Source organism: Megascapheus bottae, chromosome 18 (genome assembly GCF_031878675.1).
Source record: "Megascapheus bottae isolate mThoBot1 chromosome 18, mThoBot2.hap1, whole genome shotgun sequence".
Classification (NCBI taxonomy): Eukaryota; Metazoa; Chordata; class Mammalia; order Rodentia; family Geomyidae; genus Megascapheus; species Megascapheus bottae.
In genome coordinates, this window is record NC_143526.1 from 7,696,215 (window position 1) to 7,717,820 (window position 21,606).

At 36.5% G+C, this 21,606-nt stretch overlaps 1 protein-coding gene across 2 annotated transcripts in view; it reads left to right on the plus strand.

Annotated features, from left to right (window-relative positions):
* Nucleotides 1-21,606, plus strand: part of Pdcd6ip (programmed cell death 6 interacting protein) — a 61,187-nt gene that overhangs the window by 14,551 nt on the left and 25,030 nt on the right. Inside the window, exons 4-10 of one of the 2 annotated variants that reach the window (XM_090351867.1) lie at nt 8,226-8,353; nt 10,976-11,129; nt 13,053-13,153; nt 15,624-15,755; nt 16,636-16,858; nt 18,382-18,505; nt 21,020-21,197. In XM_090351867.1, the coding sequence (XP_090207993.1) occupies nt 8,226-8,353; nt 10,976-11,129; nt 13,053-13,153; nt 15,624-15,755; nt 16,636-16,858; nt 18,382-18,505; nt 21,020-21,197 (1,040 nt within the window). The remainder of the gene's footprint in view (nt 1-8,225; nt 8,354-10,975; nt 11,130-13,052; nt 13,154-15,623; nt 15,756-16,635; nt 16,859-18,381; nt 18,506-21,019; nt 21,198-21,606) is intronic. The other variant, XM_090351868.1, reaches the window with a different exon arrangement.

The following is a 21,606-nucleotide window of genomic DNA, read 5'->3' on the forward strand; positions in this document are numbered from 1 at the left end:
CTTAGGTGAGAAAGAAGTTAACTCTATCTGTTAAAAGAAAGCAATGTTTGAGTTAACTTGAAGGATGAATTTCTTTTTCTAGGTGGAAAATATTTCAGATGAATCATCATAAGCAAAGGTCAGAGGGTAGAGACTTTTTTATCTACTAGTTCAAGCAAGGCATCTTCTTTGTACCTTAATTTCTTTACCTGTGAAGTGAGTCATGGAGTTTACTGGGTGGATTAAGAGTGACGATATGTAAAATCCTTATACTGTTCATTTGCTATTGATTGAAATGAATAATAAATGAAGTACATCATATAAAATTATATTGTAGAACATTTATTTATATATCATGTTTATATGTATACTTCAAATAGTATATATATTGTATGAAGTATTGTCTAAATACTGTGTAAGATATATGTGATGCACATGTATCTATCCCAGTATAAGGTAACCCTAGTATCAGACATCCTTTTTATGTAGGTGAGAAAATGAAAATATGTAATAATTACATGTTCTAAACCAGTTTTGAGTTGAGGAATTTTGAAGGTGATGGTAATGGAAAACAAATTGTGAAGAGTTACACATATTCTACTATTGAAATTATACTTCTCCTTATTTATATTTATTTATTTATTTATTTGCCAGTCCTGGGGCTTGAACTCAGGGCCTGAGCACTGTCTTTGGGCTTTCTCTACCACTTGAGCCACAGCACCACTTCTGGCTTTTTCTTATATGTGGTACTGAAGAATCAGACCCAGGTCTTGATGTGTGCTAGGCATGCACTCTACCACTAGGCCAAACTCCCAGCTCCTCCTTATTTCTATTGAATATTGAGTATTAACTCTTATCTAGGCATTGCGGAAGAGGCTTACATATATTGTCTTACTGATTTCCCCATTAGTCTAATGAAGAAAGGCACTATAGTAGTTGCCATATGACTGAACTGGCTTTATCAGATTAAGTAACTTTCAAAGATCATATGACTTGAGTTTAGTGACAGTGATACATGAATCCGGGACTAGAGAGAAACAGACTAGGGAGGACAAGGGAGGACAGACCAGGGAGTATGTATGGTCAGAGAAGTGTTGGGCTTAGGAGACACTTCAGAGGTAAAATGGAAGAGGAAGAAGAAAAGTTAAGGGTTGACTTTTTGCTTTGTAACTTGGCACTTGGAAACAATGGTTTTAAGGAAACAATGGATTTAAAGCTCAGAAGACATAAGAGTTGTTGATTTGGGAGGAGTTAATCATTAGGTGATAATAAATTGAACCCCTCTGGCAGATAATAGAAAACTGTGAAAGCCAGAGCTAGAGAATATAAGATTCCAAGAAAATAATAGGAAAAGTTCTGAGAATGAGAAAAAGCTTTAGATCCTGAAGGAATTAGGAAAATACACATATCAGAGGAGTTTTAAAGGTGATGCAGATTGTGATTTCCCATGTCTGCTGCATATCAGAATTAATTGCACAAAATCCAGAGAGTGAAGAGGAAGTAAAGAAATGTAAATAGCAAAGTGGGTTACTTGTTTCAGAGAATTTTCAGTCTGGATTTTGGTTCAAAGGGAGTAACATTATGCTGAGAGGGAGCCAAGATGAAATAAGATTTTTTTTTTTTTGCCAGTCGTGGTTTTGAGCTCAGGGCCTGAACACTGGACTTTCTTAAGGCTAGAGCTCTACCACTTGAGCCACAGCACTACTTCTGACTTTTTCTACATCTGTGGTACTGAGGAATCAAACCTGGGTCTTCGTGTATGCTAGGCAATCACTCTACCAAACTCCCGGCTGGAAGAAAGGATTTTTAAGGCTGTTGTGATTTAAAAAGCAAATTGATAGGCTGAGAAGAGGAGCAGATAACAGGAGATAAGATTCTGGAATGCTATAGGTTGAATAATGAACCCAAGGTTCTAGAAGAAGTGGTAGGAAGCAAGAAACTGAGAGCAAGAAACTGCGAGCATAAATACAACAGGTGGTGGTTTGCCTGGGTATTTTGGTAACAAAAATTGGAAATTCAATGTCGTAATAATATCTGTTACACATTTGTTAGAATATTGTGCAGTTTTAGAATGGTAAGTGATAAAGCAAGTGTGTATTTGTGGGTATGTAAAGTTACATCCATATTGGAATACATATCAGAGTAGGAGTGAGTGTATTGCTCAGCACTTGCCTAGCAAGTGTGAGGCCCCAGTTCAGACAACCCCAAACTACAAAGGTCAGAATAGTTGTGTTGTACAACTTCATCTGAGTTGGGATCCTTGCAACACTCTTTATATATGAGCATCCCAGGCAACTTGAGTAGTGTGTGAAAAAAATTACATATGGAAATACATGGAGCCAGGAGTTTGGCTACTGGTAGAGTGCTTGCCTACTATGCATGAAGACCCTTGTTTAATTCCCTGGTACCACATACGTAGAAAAAGCCAGAAGTGATGCTGTGGCTCAAGTGGTAAAGCACTAGTCTTGAGAAAGTCCAACAGTGTTCAGGGCCTGAGTTTAAGCCCCAGGACTGGAAAAAAAAAAAAAAGTAGTTGAGAAAAAAAATTAATGTCATTACTCTTAGGAGATAAGGTATTGGATGGTTATGATTTAGTCTAATTTTATTAGCATGTTTGAATTAAAAAACTTTATAACCCAAGTTAGTAATTTTCAAAAACTTTGTGAAGAAGAAGAGGTAATGAGACAACCAAGAATAAAAATAAACTACCAGAACAAAAATTTCTTACCAAGTCTCTCAGACATAAGAAATTGTGAAATAAAATGACAGACAATAGCTTAGATGATAATATTTACAAAAAAATGCAATAGACTGGCATGTATATAGTTTAATCTGTTTCTTGGAGTATATTTCTTTCTTTTTTTTTTTTTTTTTTTTTTTTGTGCTAGTTCTGGGCCTTGAACTCAAAGCCTGAGCACTACCCTTGGGCTTTTTCCTCAAGGCTAAAATTCTACCACTTGAGCCACAGCACCACTTCCTGCTTTTTTGTATTTATGTAGTACTGAGCAATCGAATCTGGGTCTTTGTGCATGATAGGCAAGCACTCTACCACTAGGCCAAACTCTTAGCTGTGTATATTTCATTTTTAACTTATCCTTTTTTTTTATAGTGCTAGGTCAAAATTTAGGGCCAAGTCCGAGTGTGTGTGTGTGTGTGTGTGTGTGTGTGTGTGTGTAAGGCACATGTGCACATGTATGTGTGTGTGATTTATTGCTAACCCTTTTAGTTGGATCATTTATATCTCTTTTTAACCATGGGGATTTTTCTTACATTTCTTTGATAATTTTCTTGACCTTTCATCCCTGTCTTTATACTTTCTAAGTAATTGGGAGCTACTGTAGATTTTTTTTTTACATATTGATTATAAGAATTAGTGCATAAATTTTAATTTTTTAACTATATATTTTTTCTAGGAGAATGTGTAGATAATACTTCTTTGGAGATAGTGTTAGTAACTAAAATTTTCATTTCTGGGTAGCTTTTAATATTTTTTTTATTGTAATTAATAGAAGGGTTACATTATATTCGCCAGATAGAAGGTGCATTACTTCTCAAGTTTTGTCCCCGTCTCCCTCCCCCCACCCCCTCCCCTCATCTTGTTTTCCCCCTTTCCCTATCCTATTTCAAATAAACATATATATATATATATATATATATATATAAAACATACCAGATAACAAGGTAAGATACTGTAACAATATGAGATAACCAAGGGACAACAAAAGAGATGAGAAATAACATAGTACATTAAGAACAACAATCACACATTATATGGCTCTTGTTTCCATATCCTGGAGGTCCTTTCATTTATCCTCATCCTATATGGCCTTATGTATCTAGGTTTTGCCCTATTGTAAACCTCTGCTAGGAGAGTCCAAGGTTTATACTAATTTTGACAAATGAGGGAAACCATTGAGCCTATGTTCCTTTGAGTCTGGCTTACTTCACTTAATATGATTTTTTCTTTTCTATTTCCTTACAAATGATGTCATTCTTTCTGATGGCAGCATAGAATTCCATTGTGTATAAATACCACATCTTGTTGATCCAATCATCAACTGAAGGGCCTCTGAGTTGGTTCCATATCTTTGCTATGGTAAATAGTGCTGCAATGAACATTGTTTTGCTAGTGGATTTAGCATGTCTTTGTTTCTGGATGATTGGGTAAATGCCAAGTAGTGAAATTGTTGGCGTCATAGAGGAGCTCTATTTAGTCTTTTGAGGAATCACTATATAGCTTTCCAGATGGTTGAACGAGTTTACACTCTCACCAACAGTATAGTAGAGATCTTTCCTGGCCACATCCCCACCAGCATCTGTTCTTATTAGATTTCTTTTTTTTTTTTGCCAGTCCTGGGCTTGAGCTCAGGGCCTGAGCACTGTCCTTGGACTTTCTCAAGGCTAGAGCTCTACCACTTGAGCCTCAGCACCACTTCTGGCTTTTTTTATGTATGTGGTATCGAGGAATCGAACCTGGGTCTTCGTGCATGCTAGGCAAGCACTCTACCACTAGGCCAATCTCCCGGCCCCTAGATTTCTTGATAATGGCCATTCTAACTGGAGTGAGGTGGAATCTCAAAGTTGTTTTGATTTCCATTTCTTTTATGGCCAGAGATATCGAGCATTTCTTCATGGGTGTATAGGCCATTCTTATTTCTTCTTCAGAGAACACTGTCTTTAAGTCTTTGTTCCATCTTTTAATGGGATGGTTGTTTCTTATGCGATTTCTTTTAGAGTGATTCAATTTTTTTTAGCTATAGATATATTTTAGATGTCTGTTGTGTGGTTAGTGAAGATCTTTTCCTACTCTGGGCATTCTATTTAGCTTGCTAGGGATGTCTAGGTAGCTTTTCTTATTCTTCAACTTAAAGATAATAACAGCTTGTTTGTTCTCATGGTTGTACCATTTAAATCTCTTTTAAGGATACTAATTATCTTTGACTTACTGGAACTGATTTGTTTACTTTGGTTATTTTTCAGTTACCTTGATCTTTCCCCCCTCCCCCATCATAGGGGTTGAACTCAGAGCCTAGGCACTGTTTCTGACCTTTTTTTTTTTACATAAGGCTAGCACTCAGTCACAGTGCCACAGAACCACTTCTGGCTCTTTCTGTTTATTTGGTACTGAGGAATCAAACCCAGGCTTCATGCATGCTAGGCAAGCACTCTACCACTAAGCCACATTTCTAGTTCTCTCTCTCTCTCTCCTTCTGTCTCCCTCCCTCCCCCTCCCTCTCTCTCCCTCCCCCCCTCTCTCTCCCTCCCCCCCCTCTCTTTTTAGGCTATATTAGTTCTCAGGTCACACTTTACTTAAGAAATTAAGTATGTATTTATTTTAAAAAGTAGGTAAGAGTAATACATTTGTCTGCTGAACTATAGAGTCAGGATGTTAGCAGTGAATTGCTATTATTAAAAGGGAGGCTACCAAGGTATTGTAGCAAGAAGGGTTATAATTTATAGCATTATTCTATGGCTTATACAACTGTATTATTCTGGTTCTTTTCAGGTTTTTTTTTTGGTGGGCCATGGGGCTTGAACTCTGGGCCTGGGTGCTGTTCCTGAGCTCTTCAACTCAAGGCTACTGCCCTTCTTCTCCAGCCACAGCTCCCCTTCTCATTTTCTAATGATTAATTGGAGATAAGAATCTTATGGATTTTAGTGCCCAATGCCTGGGCTGGCTTTGAACAGCGATCCTCAGATGTGAGCCTCCTGCGTAGCTAGGATTACAGGTGTTGGCCACTGTATCTGGTTTCTTTTCAGTGATTTGCCCAATGTTTTTTGTAAAGAATCTTATGATTATTTTGCCTTGTGGCCATTTGTCTTGTATGCTATGTAAAGTCCTAATACTGTGATTGAATTTTCCAAGTAATGGAGATTCTTTTTCTTTACAACTTATTTTATTTTATTTTTTTTTGGCTAGTCCTAGGCTTGAGCTCAGGGCCTGAGCAATGTCCTTAGACTTTCTCAAGGCTAGAGCTCTACCATTTGAGCCTCAGCACCACTTCCGGCTTTTATGTATGTAGTACCGAGGAATCGAACCTGGGTATTCGTGCACTGCTAGGCAAGCACTCTACCATTAGGCCAAACTCCCGGCCCCACCACTTTTTTTTTTTAATTGTGATAAAATGTCGGGGTTTTTAGTCTTCCTTTCCTCCTGACCTGAAAGAGGGATAGAGAGAACACGCCCCAACCAGGAAGAGCCGAGAGAGGAAAGGGCCAACTGAGGCCCGCCCCCCTTCCCCCCAGCCCTTCCTCACCAGAGGACAATCAGACTTGTCAGGGAAACCCGTCAAGGCAAGGACTTGTTTATTGAGGAAGTATATTTAGCCCAGCACAAAGGTGGGTGGAGGGGGGAGGAGGTAGATAAAGAAGTGGAATCAGGTGCTGTCCCAGTTCTGGGCCTATCCCAGAGGTAGCCTTACTTTACATCACAAACCACAGCCACGCCTTCCAACTGGGTGACAGGCAGGTTGGGTCCCCAAACCAGGAAATGAGCACAGAGAGCACAGAGCTCCTTTTACAGCATAGGTTTCATTTCCCTGATAGGATGTGCCCCACAATAAAATACACAAAATACCTTTTTAATAATTTTAACTGTACAGTGACTTTGAGCATATTTACATTATTTTGCAACCATTACCACGGTTTCTAGAAATCCTTCATTTTGCAAAACTGACACTACTCATTGAACATTATCTTCCCATTCTTTTCTTCTTGCTAGTTTCTAGAACTCCAGTGTTCTTTTTTCTGTCTCTGAATTTAATCATTCTAAGTAATACTGTAAAAACACAATAATAAAATCTGCCATCTTAAGATTCATTTTAACTGTACAGTTTAGTAATATTACTGTATTCATTGTTGTAAAAGAAGTCTCTAACAATTTTCTTGCAAATATGAAATGCTATATTCATTAAATAATAAACCCTCCACTCCCCTGGTTATCACCATCTAATTCCTTTTCTGTGCATTCAATTATACTAGATACTTCATAGAAGTGTGATCAGACAGTATTTGTCTTTCAGTGGCTGGTTTGTTTCCTTTAGCAGAATGTTTATGTTGTAGCATGGGATTTTTATCATAAAGATGAAATATACCAGAGGTTACAGCTACAGAGGTCAGGAAATGAGTAATTTCTTTTTGAGTGGTGCCACTTCTTCCCTCATTTTCTCCCAGTTTTTTGCCCTGTGATTTCCTTTCTTTTTAGGGTTGAATAATATGTGATTGTTTGTATATATAGTATTTAGTTATTGATCAGTGGTGGATAGACACTTGGGGTGATTTTGCTTTTTGTCTATTATGAATAATGCTGCTTTGAACCCTAGTGTATAAATATCTGAGAGACTGCTTTTAATAGTTCTTTTCTTGATTATATTGTAATTCTGTTTTTAATCTTTTGTGGTTTCTCATAGCACTTTACATACTTTTCATTCCTACCAACAGTGTATAGTAGTTCCTTTTTCTCTACATCTTTATTAACCCTTGTTATTTTACTGCTTTTTAAAAATAGTTATACTAAGTGGATGTGAGATATTTTACAGATTCTTGATCAGAGTTGTATTTTTGCTACACTATCCTGCTAGGCTTCTGAGAAATGTGTTGGCTTGAGAGGGAGTGAGGCGTGAAAGGCCAGCTAGGAGAGGTCCTTGCAGTAACTCAGGTTTGTAGTAAAGAGGAACTAGTTTAAGTGTGGGATAAAGATATACTTTTGAGAGGTAATGGAAACATGGGAAGAATTTATGTGAATTTAAGAGGTAAAGTGAAAAAATGACATAATGATTTTAATATTTTGAATCTTACTATAATAAAACTGTAGAAGTTAAAAGGTGAGAAAGGGTACCTTATTGATCTGTTCAGCTTTTTTTTTTTTTTTTTTTTGTCAGGCCTGGGGCTCAAGCTCAGGGACTGAGCACTGTCCTTGGGCTTTCTCAAAGCTAGCACTCTACCACTTGAGCCCCAGTGCCACTTCTGGCATTTTCCATGTATGAGGTACTGAGGAATTGAACCCTGGTCATCATACATGCTAGGCAAGCACTCTTCCACGAGGCCAAAATCCTCTCCCTTCTGTTCAGCTTTTGATGGTAGACCATTATGGAACTAAGTACTTGTGAGGGCAGTCTGAAATAGGTGGGGAGTAGGTCTGGAAACTTTTCTGTGAGGGCCAATAGGATCGAGGCTATACTATTTCTCTCCAAAACATTTGTTTTCTTTAGAAAAAATTTGAATGTTCTCGCTTTTTTTTTTTTCAGCTCTTGCAAGCCTCGGATATGAAAAGAGCTGTGTGTTATTCAATTGTGCAGCCTTAGCTAGCCAGATTGCAGCAGAACAGAACCTGGATAATGATGAAGGATTGAAAATTGCTGCTAAGCATTACCAGGTATGTAGAAAACCGGTATCCCATGATTGTCCAGTGGTGGATTTGCATTTAATTTTTAAATATCTTTTTTATTTTTTGAAAAGTAATCCACTTTAAAACTGAATTTTGTCTTGAACTGTCTATATCAGGTCAATTTTTCCTAAGCATTATTTACATAGCACCTGGCATAGTACCTGGCTTACATTTGAGGCTCAGTAAATAATGATGGATCAGAAAAGTCATTCACTTGCATTTATGATAAATTTAAGTAAATGACTTCTCTTGAAACATGTATTAGGCTTGAACTCAGGGTCTCCTAAGTTACTCTGCTTGCTCACATAGGGCTAGTACTTCTACCACTTGAGCCGCGCCTCCAGCAGCTCAGCTTTTTTCTGGTTATTGAAGATGGAAGCTTTCAGATTCTTATGCTTAAGTTGGCTTTGAACTGAGAGCTTTCAGGTTTCAGCTTCCTGAGTAGGATTATGGTTATGAGCTTGGTTTTATATTCTTACATTTTCTTTGAGTGAAACACATTTAAAATTTGCCAAGTGTTATAAAAATTAAGAACTTTTGGCAAGAAAATAAAAGTTTTAACTCAGGCCTGTAGTAGAGCAGTTGTATTTAAATATGGCTGAAAGTTAAGTTCATGAGATGACTAAATTTATACTTTAGCTACTCATCATTGACTAATATGGCATGTTGTTTATTATTTACTCAGGTGTTTTTGTTTCTGCAAAACAAGTGACTTGTTAATAACAAGATCATATTTTTGTGCTTTATGTTACTTTGCATTTACAGTGTTTTCATGTATGTCATTAGATATTTTTTTCTTTTTGTCAGAGAATGGGATTTGAACTTGATATCTGAAATTTTCATTCATTGACTGGCACTCTACCATTGACCTCATGTTATTATGTAAACCCTGTCATGCATGTCATATAATGTCAGTCAGTGAGGAGACTGAGAACTGTATTAATAAAGCAGTTCGTTTGAGTTATAGATGTTCTTACTCTGAGTTTCATGGTATTTCCTTTTTTTTTTTTGCCAGTCCAGGGCCTGAGCACTGTCCTTGGATTTTTCTCAAGGCTAGAACTCGACCAGTTGAGCCTCAGAACCACTTCTGGCTTTTTTAAAGTATGTGGTACTGAGGAATCAAACCTGGGTCTTCGTGCATGCTAGGCAAGCACTCTACCACTAGGCCAAACTCCCGGCCCCTCATGGTATTTCTGTTGGCCTTTCCATTGCTTTTCTGTGGAATTTATTTGTCTCAAAAGGGCCTTGTATCTTGACTTTCCTCATTGTTTAAGTTCAGACGAAAGGTGAGGAATGCTATTTTGGGCAAGTGAAAAGAAAATACATGGTAAGCAAAGTACATGCATCAACTTGTGGCTTGTTGAATTGTTTTGGTGCACATATGGTTTCTTTTTTTTCGGTGGGGGGGGGTGTTGGTTGTGGAACTTGAACTCTGGGCCTTGGGCATTGACCCTGAGTTCTTCAGCTTAAGGTTACTTACTGCCTTACCCCTTGAGCCACAGAGTCATTTCTGGTTTTCTTGTGGTTAATTAGAGATAAGAGTCTCACAGACTTTTGTGCCTGGGCTGGCTTTGAACCGTGATTGTCAGATTTCAGCCTCCTGAGTAGCTAGGATTACAGGTGTGAACCACCACACCCAGTTTATGGTTTCTTTTTGAGCCTGTAAATGACAAATATATAGAAATTCTCAAGTACAATGAAATTTTATTTAACTTTCTATTAACTGTTAAGTTTCTATTAAAATTTTATTTAGCTTTGTTAACTTTCTGTTTTAGGTAGCTTTCTGTTAACTGTAACTCATTTAATTGACATGTAAGATTGCGGAGTTCGTATTGTGTTGTTGAGGAAACCCTCTGTTCTGTGAGTATCACAGCAGGCTACATGGATAGAAGGAGCTGGTGGTCTTAGACTCACTCCTGGTCTGGGGTACTGGCCACTCAAACTATTAGATTCTTTCACCTCTTTAGATACTCAGTTGCTCATATGGGCAGGAGGGCCTTGAACAAGGCCAGCTGATTCATCTTTCTAGATATTCTAGTTTTAGGACTACTTTATGACTGTATGAAAGATATTACTTATTTTAGTATAGTTAGCTGTATACCCTCTATAGCTAATCTAACATCTTCCTTTTTTTCAGTGTAAGGGATTTTAGTATATGGACAAATTATAATTGGGATAAAAAATGTATAATTGGCATAAAAATGCAATGGGATACCTTTTATTAGAGAGCCTTGAAAGGTAAACTGAAACAAATAGTAATGCTTTTCCTTAGAGGATTGAGGTGAGTATGAGATATATGTATTGTTTGAGAATCCCCTGAGCACAGCATACTTCTTGAAATAAAAGTTTGAAATCAAAGCAAGAGCATTTCAATACTAATTTTATCCTTAGATCAGATTGGAAGAGGTATATCTAAATCTTGTGGTCATTTTGTTTTTCCTTCTTCACTAGGTTTCTTATTAGAGTATTGAAAGATACTGTGTAAACTGAGAAATTTTTGTGTAACAATTATTCACTGGTTAACCTTTGATTTTTGTGTGTAACCATAGAAAAGCAAGTCTTACAGAATTTCTATAGATTTTTAAGCCTTTTTTTTCTCTTCCTGTCTAGTTTGCTAGTGGTGCCTTTTTACATATCAAAGAGACAGTTTTATCTGCCTTAAATCGAGAGCCTACTGTGGACATATCTCCAGACACTGTTGGGACCCTCAGTCTTATTATGCTGGCACAGGCCCAAGAAGTTTTTTTTTTGAAAGCCACGAGAGGTAACTACAATTTTTTTTCTCCATTTTATTGCCTATGAAAAGAAGTGTTAGGCTTTTAAACTAAGAAGGTGTTTGAAATATGATTAAAATATTCTATTAAAGCTTTTCCTTTTGAACTTGATACTTGAATTATTGAGAAGTTTAATTACCTTCTTTTTTTGTACTGGAAGTATAGGTTGTGTTTGAAAGTTTATGGAATGGATAGGTATTATCTTTAAATACCTGGTTATGGAATAATAATGATGTGTTTATGATATTTCAAAATATTATTTAGCAAATATTTACTGGGTATCCGTTCTGTGCTAGGGCATTGTTCTAATGTCTAGAAAAACAGAATTAGCAAACAATTAAGACCTCAGTCTTTTTAGCAGGAGATAGATGATAAGGAAGAAATAAAGTGGCCAAGGTCATTTCAGAGGCCTAAGTGGCTCTGAGTAAAATAAGAATGGATTATGTGTAGTGGTTGGTGGTCAGGCTGTGACATGGTGGTCATACTAATTAGGTTCATTAGTTGAGAGTTCCAAGACTTAAATGGCAGAAGGAACCATTCAGACAAACTCCTTGGTATATAAGGGAGTAAGAACATTTTTTTTTTATAAGGCATAGAAGTTAATATGAGGGAATGGAATAAAAATATGTAAAGTGCAGAAAAATTGAAGATTAGAGACCTTGCTGTAATACAAAACTAGAATAAGTTTTTTTTTTACAGTAAGAGATTATGTTGTATGTGGTAGCTAAAGTCTGTAATCCCAGCTACTTAGAAAGTAGAGATAGAGAGGATTATAGTTAGTCAAAAAGTTTGTGAGACACCTCACTAACAAAACCAAAAATGAAACAAAGCCTGGTCATGGTAGTTGTCTGCTTGTCATTGCTGCTATGGAAGCTGGCATAACCAGGAGGATGGTGACTTTGTCTTGAGCAAAAAGAGCTAGGGGCAGAGTTTACATGGTAGAGTGCTTACCTACCACTGTTACGTCTTGAGGTCAAACCATAGTACCACCAAAAATAAACCCAAGCAAACAAAACTAAAAGCAAATACCAGAAAAAGCAAAATGGAAAACTCAGCCAGCTAACTAAACAAATGATAGTTTATATCGAGGTGGACTGCATATACACCAAAATTCTAAACTTTATGTCAATGTTGTTTAGTGTATTCAAAATTTTGCAACCATTATCATCTTATTTTAGAACATTTTTTGTCAAGCTGGGCGCTGATGGCTCATTGCCTGTAATCCTAGCTACTCAGAAGGCTGACATCTGAGGATTGAGATTCAAAGCCAGCCCTGGCACGAAGCCAGCCCTGGCATGAAAGTCTGTGAGACTCTTATCTCCAGTTAACCACCAGAAAACTGGAAGTAGAACTGTGGCTGAAAGTGGTAGAGTGCTAGCCTTGAGCTGAAGAGCCTAGGGACAGCCCCCAAGCCCAGAGTTCAAGCCCCATTACTCCCCCCCCCAAAAAAAAGACACTAAGAACATTTTTGTAACCCCAAGAAGACAACCATACGTTACTCCTTACTGCCTAACTGCTGGTAACCATGAATCTATTTTTGTGTTTTTGGATTTGTCCGTAGAGTAATTGGAGTCTCATAAGAATACTGTATTATCAGTTTTTATTGTTTTGTTTTTTTGGTTTTTTTTTTGCCAGTCCTGGGCTTGAGCTCAGGGCCTGAGCACTGTTCTTAAACTTTCTCAAGGCTAGAGCTCTACCATTTGAGCCTCAGCACCACTTCTGGCTTTTTTCTATGTATGTGGTACCAAGGAATTGAACCGGGTCTTCATGCATACTAGGGAAGCATGCTACCACTAGGTTAAACTTCCGGATCTCATCATTAAGATTTTTTAAAAAGTAAATGCACAAACTTAGTTTTAGTGCCTATACTGACTCATATATAATTTTACTTATAATGGTGAATTTTATTCCAGATAAAATGAAAGATGCCATTATAGCTAAATTGGCTAATCAAGCTGCAGATTACTTTGGTGATGCTTTCAAACAGTGTCAGTATAAAGATACGCTCCCCAAGGTCAGTTATTTTTTATATATAAAAACAGTTGGTTATTTTGCATGGGAAATATTTTTATATATAAAAATCAAGTTGAAATTTTGTATAAGAAAATTTGAAATTTTAATAGATGTAAAGAACATTTATAGAAAGCATTTTAAATTGAAGTTGCATGACCAATCTTTTATATTTAATCTTTATACTGTGTAGATGTTGTACTAAACTTATTTTCCTAAGCTAAACTTTTTTCAGAAAAACTGACCATCTTTCCAATCAAGGAGTTGTGTAAGACTGAATTGTTGGTGATTTAATATAAGCATGAATAATTGAGTATGTTGACTATTCATATTTTTAATTATTGTCCTGTTCTCTTAAAGATGAATCTTAAGGCGCAAAAGCAGAAAAAAGGAAAAGAAACCTTAACAAATTCATCTGCTACCTTGATTAGAATTAAGTTTTGCCAACAGGGATAGAAAATGGGCTGATAATGAACAGCTAAGGAAAAGCAACCATCTTAAACTGCATATCACAGGAAGTATTCTGTTTTAATGTGAGGTTTTCTGAAGTGACAATTGAAAAGATTGCTCAGAGGTGATCATTTGTAAATAACAAAGGGATGACTAGACTAAGCAGTAAAGTTGGAATGGTCAAAAGAGAAACTTAAAAATGCAGTACATTTTAACTATTCTCTTCAGAATTAAAAGAATTCAGGAATTAGTTTCACTTGTGTGGTGGCAGATGATGTTCTGTGATTTAAGAAAATTTATGAATTGATAAGTAATTTTTAAGAATCATCAGAAATTATGAACTTGCAGAGTTTTGGGCTACAGTAAAAATTCATATAAATATATTCAGTAGGATGAATCAGGAATTAATGTGACAATTTGTAGTGATTTAGAAGATACTTAAAGGGCTAGAGTGTAGATTCATGTTAGAATACATGCTGGTAGAATACTTGCCTAGCAATTAGAGCTCTTCATGCTTTTTCCCAGTTCTTGGAGAAAAAATAAGACTGGGAAGTGACTAGCAGAATTTTGCCCAGGACTCTTAATATTAGTAACATTACTGTTACAAGGAGACTTGAGATCTCCTCTTCCCTTTTCTTCATGTGAAAGACCTGTGTTCAACTGCATAGTGTACAGATACATCCAATTAGATTATTAATTCATTACTGTCATAAAGAGAATAATATCATCTCAATGGCTTAGAAGCTATCTCTAAACATTCCTGTTATTCATGAATACCTTTTGTTTAAATAACAAGTTGTTACAGCCTTGAGTATTCCTGCAAATGCAGTGTAGGATTAAGATGTCCTGTTTTTTCCTTACTATTAAAGCTGAAGGGATTTTCATTCTGGTTATAAAACTAGTGTGTCTGCAAGTGGGACCTAGGAAACTAGGATATTATTTACTGAAGGACAAGGAAACCCTGAAGGTAGTAATTTAGTTTTGATTTAACTCTAATTTTGTCTAGACAGACATGTCTAGTGTATTTCTTGGGTGTTTAAAAAAATGTTTCCTAGAAACAATGAAGTGACAGGATAGGGTTAGGTATTTTGGAAGAGCCTTTACCCATATAGTGGATTTTTGGTTCATTTCATTGGATTTTTTTTCTTTTTCTTTTTTGCCAGTCCTGGGTTTAAGCTCAGGGCCTGAAGTCTGTCCTTGGATTTTTCTCAAGGCTAGAACTCTGCCACTTGAGCCTCAGCACCACTTCTGGCTTTTTCTAAGTATGTGGTACCAAGGAATCGAACCCGGGTCTTCATGCATGCTAGGCAAGCACTCTACCACTAGGCAAAACTCCCGGCACTCATTGGATGTTTTAAAAGTAATTTGAGAAGTTATTTTTAAAGATTAGGGAAAATGGCACTATCATTATTTATTCATGTGGTGCATTTATGTGTCTACAACATGGTTTTGAGAATATGGCATAGAAATGTTAGTATGTATAGTACTAAACCATTTTTAAATGGCTAAAATAATCTTTACGTCTCTTAGCATATGATTTAAGCAAGAACTTACTTTGCTGTCTTTTGTCTCTTTAACATGCTGAAACAGTCAGCTATAGAGCAGTTTCATTAGTCTATGTGAGTAATGGTGGTTTAGGTAATTTTAAGGGCTGGGTAAGGGCTCTCAAGAAAGTTTGTAAGAGCCCTGTGCTTGGCCATTCTACATCTCTTTTTCTTTCTAACGCATGTTCCCCTCTCTTCCTTGTAAACAGAATGCTGACTTCATGCCTTAAACAAAATTGTAAAAATATAAATTGACTTCATTTAACAATTTTAAAAAACCCTTAATTTTAACTGGAAGAAATATCTGAATTCATAGAGTTCAATCCTCACGATATCATACCGTCTTCTCCATTTACACCTAGTGACTAACCTGTCTCTAAATCATTAATGGGGTGATTCTAATCTCCCTCTCCTTTTCCTTTTTCTTCCTGCATCCCTGTTGTCTGTTATGGTTTGTTTGGTTGGACTTTCCCTGGTCAGTATTTTTATTTCCAGGAGGTGTTCCCCATCTTGGCGGCAAAGCACTGCATCATGCAGGCCAATGCTGAGTATCACCAGTCCATCCTGGCAAAACAGCAGAAGAAATTTGGGGAAGAGATTGCAAGGTTGCAGGTGAGTCTCAGTAATAAATAATATGGCTTGCTGTTTTTTTTCCTAGTCAGATTTAATCAAAGAAAAGTAATTTTTAAAAATCTGTAGTCTTTACATACTACATTTTGAAGTTTTATATTTTATCTAAAAACTTAGTGCAGTTTTGTATTTAATTTCTTACTTGTCCATGCTTATTTTAATGTAAGAATATCCTAAGTATGATTATTGCTCTAAAAAAGGTGTGTATTCTGGGCCAGGAGTTTGGCCTAATGGTAGAGTGTGTGTCTAGCATGCATGAAGACCTATGTTTGATTCCTTGGTACCACATACATAGAAAAAGCTGAAAAATGGTTCTGTGGCTCAAGTGGTAGAGCTCCCAGCCCTTTAACACACATGGGCTTTTGGGAGACATTGATTCAAGTTATTTAATGAAATTCCTTTTCAACATAAGGTTATGATTTCTTAATTTAAATTATTATAGAGAATTATATAAGTAAATTTTCTTCTAATGAAATTTTTGTAGTCTTGAGATTTGTTTTGGTCTTTATCTCACATGATTGTTTTAGCTAGTATTGTCTGTATTTGTTAGAATCTGTCCGTGTGGCCCAAAGTTCATGACTGGCAAAGCACACTGTGTTCCACTTTGGTATAGGCTGAGTTACCAATTTGCTTATATAGCTAGAATAATTGCTTATATAGTTAGAATGTGTTAAATGCAAAATTTAAGTTTTCTATCTTCCTGATAAATTGGCATTATTCTGTCAGTTTACCTGGCAATGCATCTATGCATTACCTTTCAGTGTTTGAGCATTTTATAATGAGAGAATTTACAGGTTGTCAGCTTCAGTGTTGGAAATGCCATTTCTTAAATTTTTTTTCCAACTGGCAATTTTCTTTTTAGCATGCTGCAGAATTAATCAAGACAGTGGCATCTCGTTATGATGAATATGTCAATGTGAAGGATTTTTCTGACAAGATCAACCGTGCCCTTACTGCAGCAAAAAAGGATAATGACTTCATTTATCATGATCGAGTTCCAGACCTTAAAGATCTAGATCCTATTGGCAAAGCTACATTAGTCAAATCTACCCCAGTTAATGTACCTGTGAGCCAGAAGTTTACTGGTATGTCTGCTCTTCTGGTGCTCTTCAATGTACTCTTTTCTGCAGCTTACTTAATAAGTATTTGTTTTATAGCTAATGTCACAATTTCTTTATATAATTTAGGTATTATTTATATTGATGTTTAAAATAAATGTGAGAATAAAGAGTTCAGTGAAAATTTGAGGTGAAAAGTTAATGATAAAGCATATATAAAGTATGGAACACAAGCAGAAATTAGAAACTGAGTAATGATTCAAACTTTAGATAGGTACTTACCATCTTTAATATTTTTACATTTAAGATACTGTCATTCAAAATAGCTATATATGGGGCTAGGAGTGTGGCCTAGTGGTGGTAGAGTGCTTGCTTAGCATCCATGAAGCCCTGGGTTTGATTCCTTGGTACCACATATACAGAAAAAGCTAGAAGTAGTGCTGTGGCTCAAGTGGCAGAATACTAGCCTTGAGAAAGTCCAAAGACAGTGTGCAGGCCTTGAGTTCAAGTCCCAGGACTGGAAAAAAAAAATATATGTATTTCTCCCCGTTCTCCTTCAGACCTGGGGCTTGAATTCAAGGCCTTGACACTTTCCCTGAGCTTATTTTTGCTCAAGGCTAGTAGTGTCCTATCATTTGAGCTACTGCTCCACTTGCAGCCTTTTCTCTCTCTTTTTTTTTTTGCCAGTCCTGGTCTTGAACTCATGGCCTGAGCACTGTCGTTGGGCTTTCTCAAGGCTAGAACTCTACCACTTGAGCCATAGCACCACTTCTGGCTTTTTTCTATGTATGTCATACCAAGGAATTTAACCTGGGTCTTTGTGCATGCTAGGCAAGCACTCTGCCAGTAGGCCAAACTCCTGCCCACTTCCAGCTTTTTCTATGTATGTGGTACTGAGGAAATGAATCCAGGACTTCGTGCATGCTAGGCAAGTACTATACCACCTAGCCACATTTCTAGCCCACTATATATTTTTAAATAGGGAGACTTCTGGAGTTATTTGTATGAAATAAGTAAATATCTTACCTTTAGTAATCAACAATGTAGTATTTGGTGTCCCTTAGATGGGATTTGAGGTATACCATTTTTAAGCACCAGGGAAAGTGACTATTTTTCTTATGTTTACTTAGCAAATAAAGCAATTCTTTTAAACACTTCATGATGATTAGCTCATTTTTGTTTCTCACAAAACCAATGATATGGTACTGTTAATATTCTCATTTTACTGATGAGAGTATTGATACATTGAGTAGTTATTACCCCAAGGTCATGGAGCCTAGGAAGTAGTAGAGCTGGAAACTGAGTCAACACTGAGGGGTGTCATCAGAGGTCTTTCATAGTCTCTAGTTTAGAAAAAGGAAGTTCAGAAATTGCCGTTGTCCATGGATTTGGTGATCAGAAAATTGTCTTCCTCATTGTACCTTCAGTAATGATTTAGTTTTGACCTTTATGTATTTGTATGTGAATATTGAAAGACCATATCATCCGTTGTTTTTACAGTTTGAGTTTTTGTCGTAAAAATTTATTGGAACTTCCCTTTCTAATTTCAGATCTGTTTGAGAAGATGGTTCCAATGTCAGTGCAGCAGTCTTTGGCTGCATTTAATCAGAGGAAAGCTGATTTGGTTAACAGATCAATTGCTCAACTGAGAGAAGCTACCACTTTGGCAAATGGGTAGGTAGGGTTTACATTTTATATTTCATAAATTAGTTCCTAAAATTTCCTGTTGGCTAAACTGTGTGAGCATTTTAGCTTTCTGAATTTGCAGCTAAATATCAGGCATATATGATAAAGTTGTAGGAAGATAGATACACGTATATTTTTGGGGATATTTTATTAAGGCTTAGCAGAAAAACTATACATGGGTAAGTTGAATTGCAGGACCTGATTACCATGCTTCTTTTTCTTCTTTTTTTTTTGGTTTTGGTACAAGGGCTTGAACTCACTGCTGGGTGCTTTTTTCCCACCCCTCATATCTATTTTTTTTTATTGGGTTACAGTTATATTCACCAGATAGAAGATGTATTACCTTACACACATTAATACCCCTTGTCATGTTTCTGTCCCCATCTCCCTCCTCCCATCCCCTCCCCTCATCTTGTTTTCCTCCCTTCCTTTTCCTATTTCAAATAAATAAACATATATAGTATACCAGATAACAAGGTGACAATATGAGAATAACCAAGGGACAACAAAAGAGATGAGAAATAATATAGTACATTTTTAGATTTTTAAAAAAATTTTTGCTCAAGGCTGTCACTCTTAACATTTAAGCCACAGCCCTACTTCTAGCTTTTTGGTGGTTAATTGGAGATGAGTCTCAAAGACTTTTTTGCCCAGCTGGTTTCCAACTCTAATCTTCAGCTATCAGTCTCCTGAGTAGCTAGGATTACAGTCCTGAGCTGCCAGCAGCTGGCTACCAGATTGTATTTTAAGACATTTGCTTCAGGGAAATAAGTAGATATCTCTTTAAGATAAATGGTACAACTGTTCATATGGGAAAACTCAGGCAGTACATATTGTGTGAAAGAAAAAGTAAAAGTTAAAATTAAGTAGATATATGGGTACATTAAGGTATTCTCAACCAGCTTTTGAACTGATGGAAAAAAGATAATAATTGATTTAAAATAATTTAGGTATAATTTACATAAAATGTACTCACTTAAAGTATACTGTGTAGTTAATTAACTTTGATAAATGTACTCATCTATCCATTAGACCAAGTTAAGCACTATTTCTGTTACTTTAAGAAATATAAATAAGGGGCCAGGAGTGTGGCCACGTGATAGAGTACTTACCTCGTATATGTGAAGCCCTGGGTTAGATTTCTCGATACCACAGACATAGAAGAAGCCCAAAGTGGTGCTGTGGCTCAAGTAGTGGAGCTTAGGCCTTGGGAAAGCTCAAGGACAGTTGCCCAGGCCTGAATTCAAGCCCCGGGGCTGGCAAATTAAATAAACAGATAAATAGATAAATAAAGCTTATTAAGATACTTAGGGAGCATGTAATTTACCCACTAGAATGGAATTTATAAGTGAGTGTAGTGTACCAGAGTGCCAGATTATTTTTCCAAACTGGGTATTCTATTTTGTTCAAGAAAGATAGTTTCTCTGTATTATTACCATTGCTAATTTTAACTATTTTAGTGCATATGTAGCAGTATCTATTATGTTTTAATTTATACTTCTTGAGGTCCAGTGATGTTGAACTTTCCATATGTTCTATTTTTCTGTGACATGTCAGTTGGGTCCTCCACTCCTTCTCTATTATTATTATTATTTTCTTACTGGTCCTGGGGCTTGTATTACGCTGTCCTTGAGCCCCTTTGTGCTTCAGGTTAGTGCCCTTGAGCTACAGCAACACTTCCAGCCTTTTCTGAGTAGTTTATTGATGATATTATCATGGACTTTTCTGCCAGGGCTGGCTTTCATCCGCTGTTCTCAGATCTTAGCCTTCTGAGTAGCTAGGATTACAGGTGTGAGCCACTGATACCTGGCTTCCTCATATGTTTGTCTGTGTTTGGTATGCGTTTGATTACCCATATGTCTAGTTATTTGGTTCCTTTGAATTTTCTTATTTTTATTAAATTTACTATTATTTTTTCTGTGTGGGTTGACTCCTAACTATGACCTGTTTTATATATTATGACTTATAACAATATGATAAATATGATAAAGACTGCTTTCTTTTTTTTTTTTTTTTGCCAGTCTTGGGCTTGAGCTCAGGGCCTGAGCACTGTCCTTGGACTTTCTCAAGGCTGGAGCTCTACCACTTGAGCCTCAGCACCACTTCCGGCTTTTTTCTATGTATGTGGTACTGAGGACTCGAACCCGGGTCTTCATGCATGCTAGGCAAGCACTTTAACCACTAGGCCAAACTCCCAGTCCCAGGACTGCTTTCTTAAGAATAGAATTTTCAACCTTTATTTAGGATGAAAAATGTTCTGTTTGAACAAAAACCAAATGCCAAGCATATTTTCCTACTGTCCAAAAATTTTAGCTTTAATAACTTAGTTCTTCAGTGGTTTTAATTTTATTAATCACAAGTTTTCTGTTTTTCCCTTTATTTTTATATTCATATAAAATCTTTTTTGGAGGGTTGGAGATGCTATTCCATTGATTTAGGTAGATATGGTATAATATAAAGGTGATTTACATCTTACATAATACATTATTTTATTTTTTACAGGGTATTAGCTTCCCTCAATCTTCCAGCAGCTATCGAAGATGTGTCTGGAGATACTGTACCGCAGTCCATATTGACCAAGTCCACATCTGTCATCGAACAGGGAGGCATCCAAACTGTTGATCAGTTGATCAAAGAATTACCTGAATTATTGCAAAGAAATAGAGAAATCCTAGATGTGGTATGTTTTGAGAGATGCTTTTCAAGTATAAACTGACCTTTTGGTGCTCAGTAGGAATTGAGACTGGAGGGTTTCATGGAGTACCTTTCAATACCATGGTGAATGCTTTGTGGCTTAGAGTTGGATCATTAGCTTCAAAGGAAATTCTGTTAAGAATGAGTTTATTGTTAAGGGAAAATAAATGCATGAAATTGACAGAGCCATTATATCATACTGGTATACAATGAAAAACTATTGCACAAACTGTTCTAATCTTCATAATTAGTAATTTCTTTTGTATATCAAATTTGTTTAACATGGAATCAGACAAAGGAAGTTAGATCATCTGATGCTTTATAAGGTGATTGAATTCATTTACTTAGAAGAGATGGCACTTTTTCAATGGAATACTCTAAAGTTGTTTTGATTA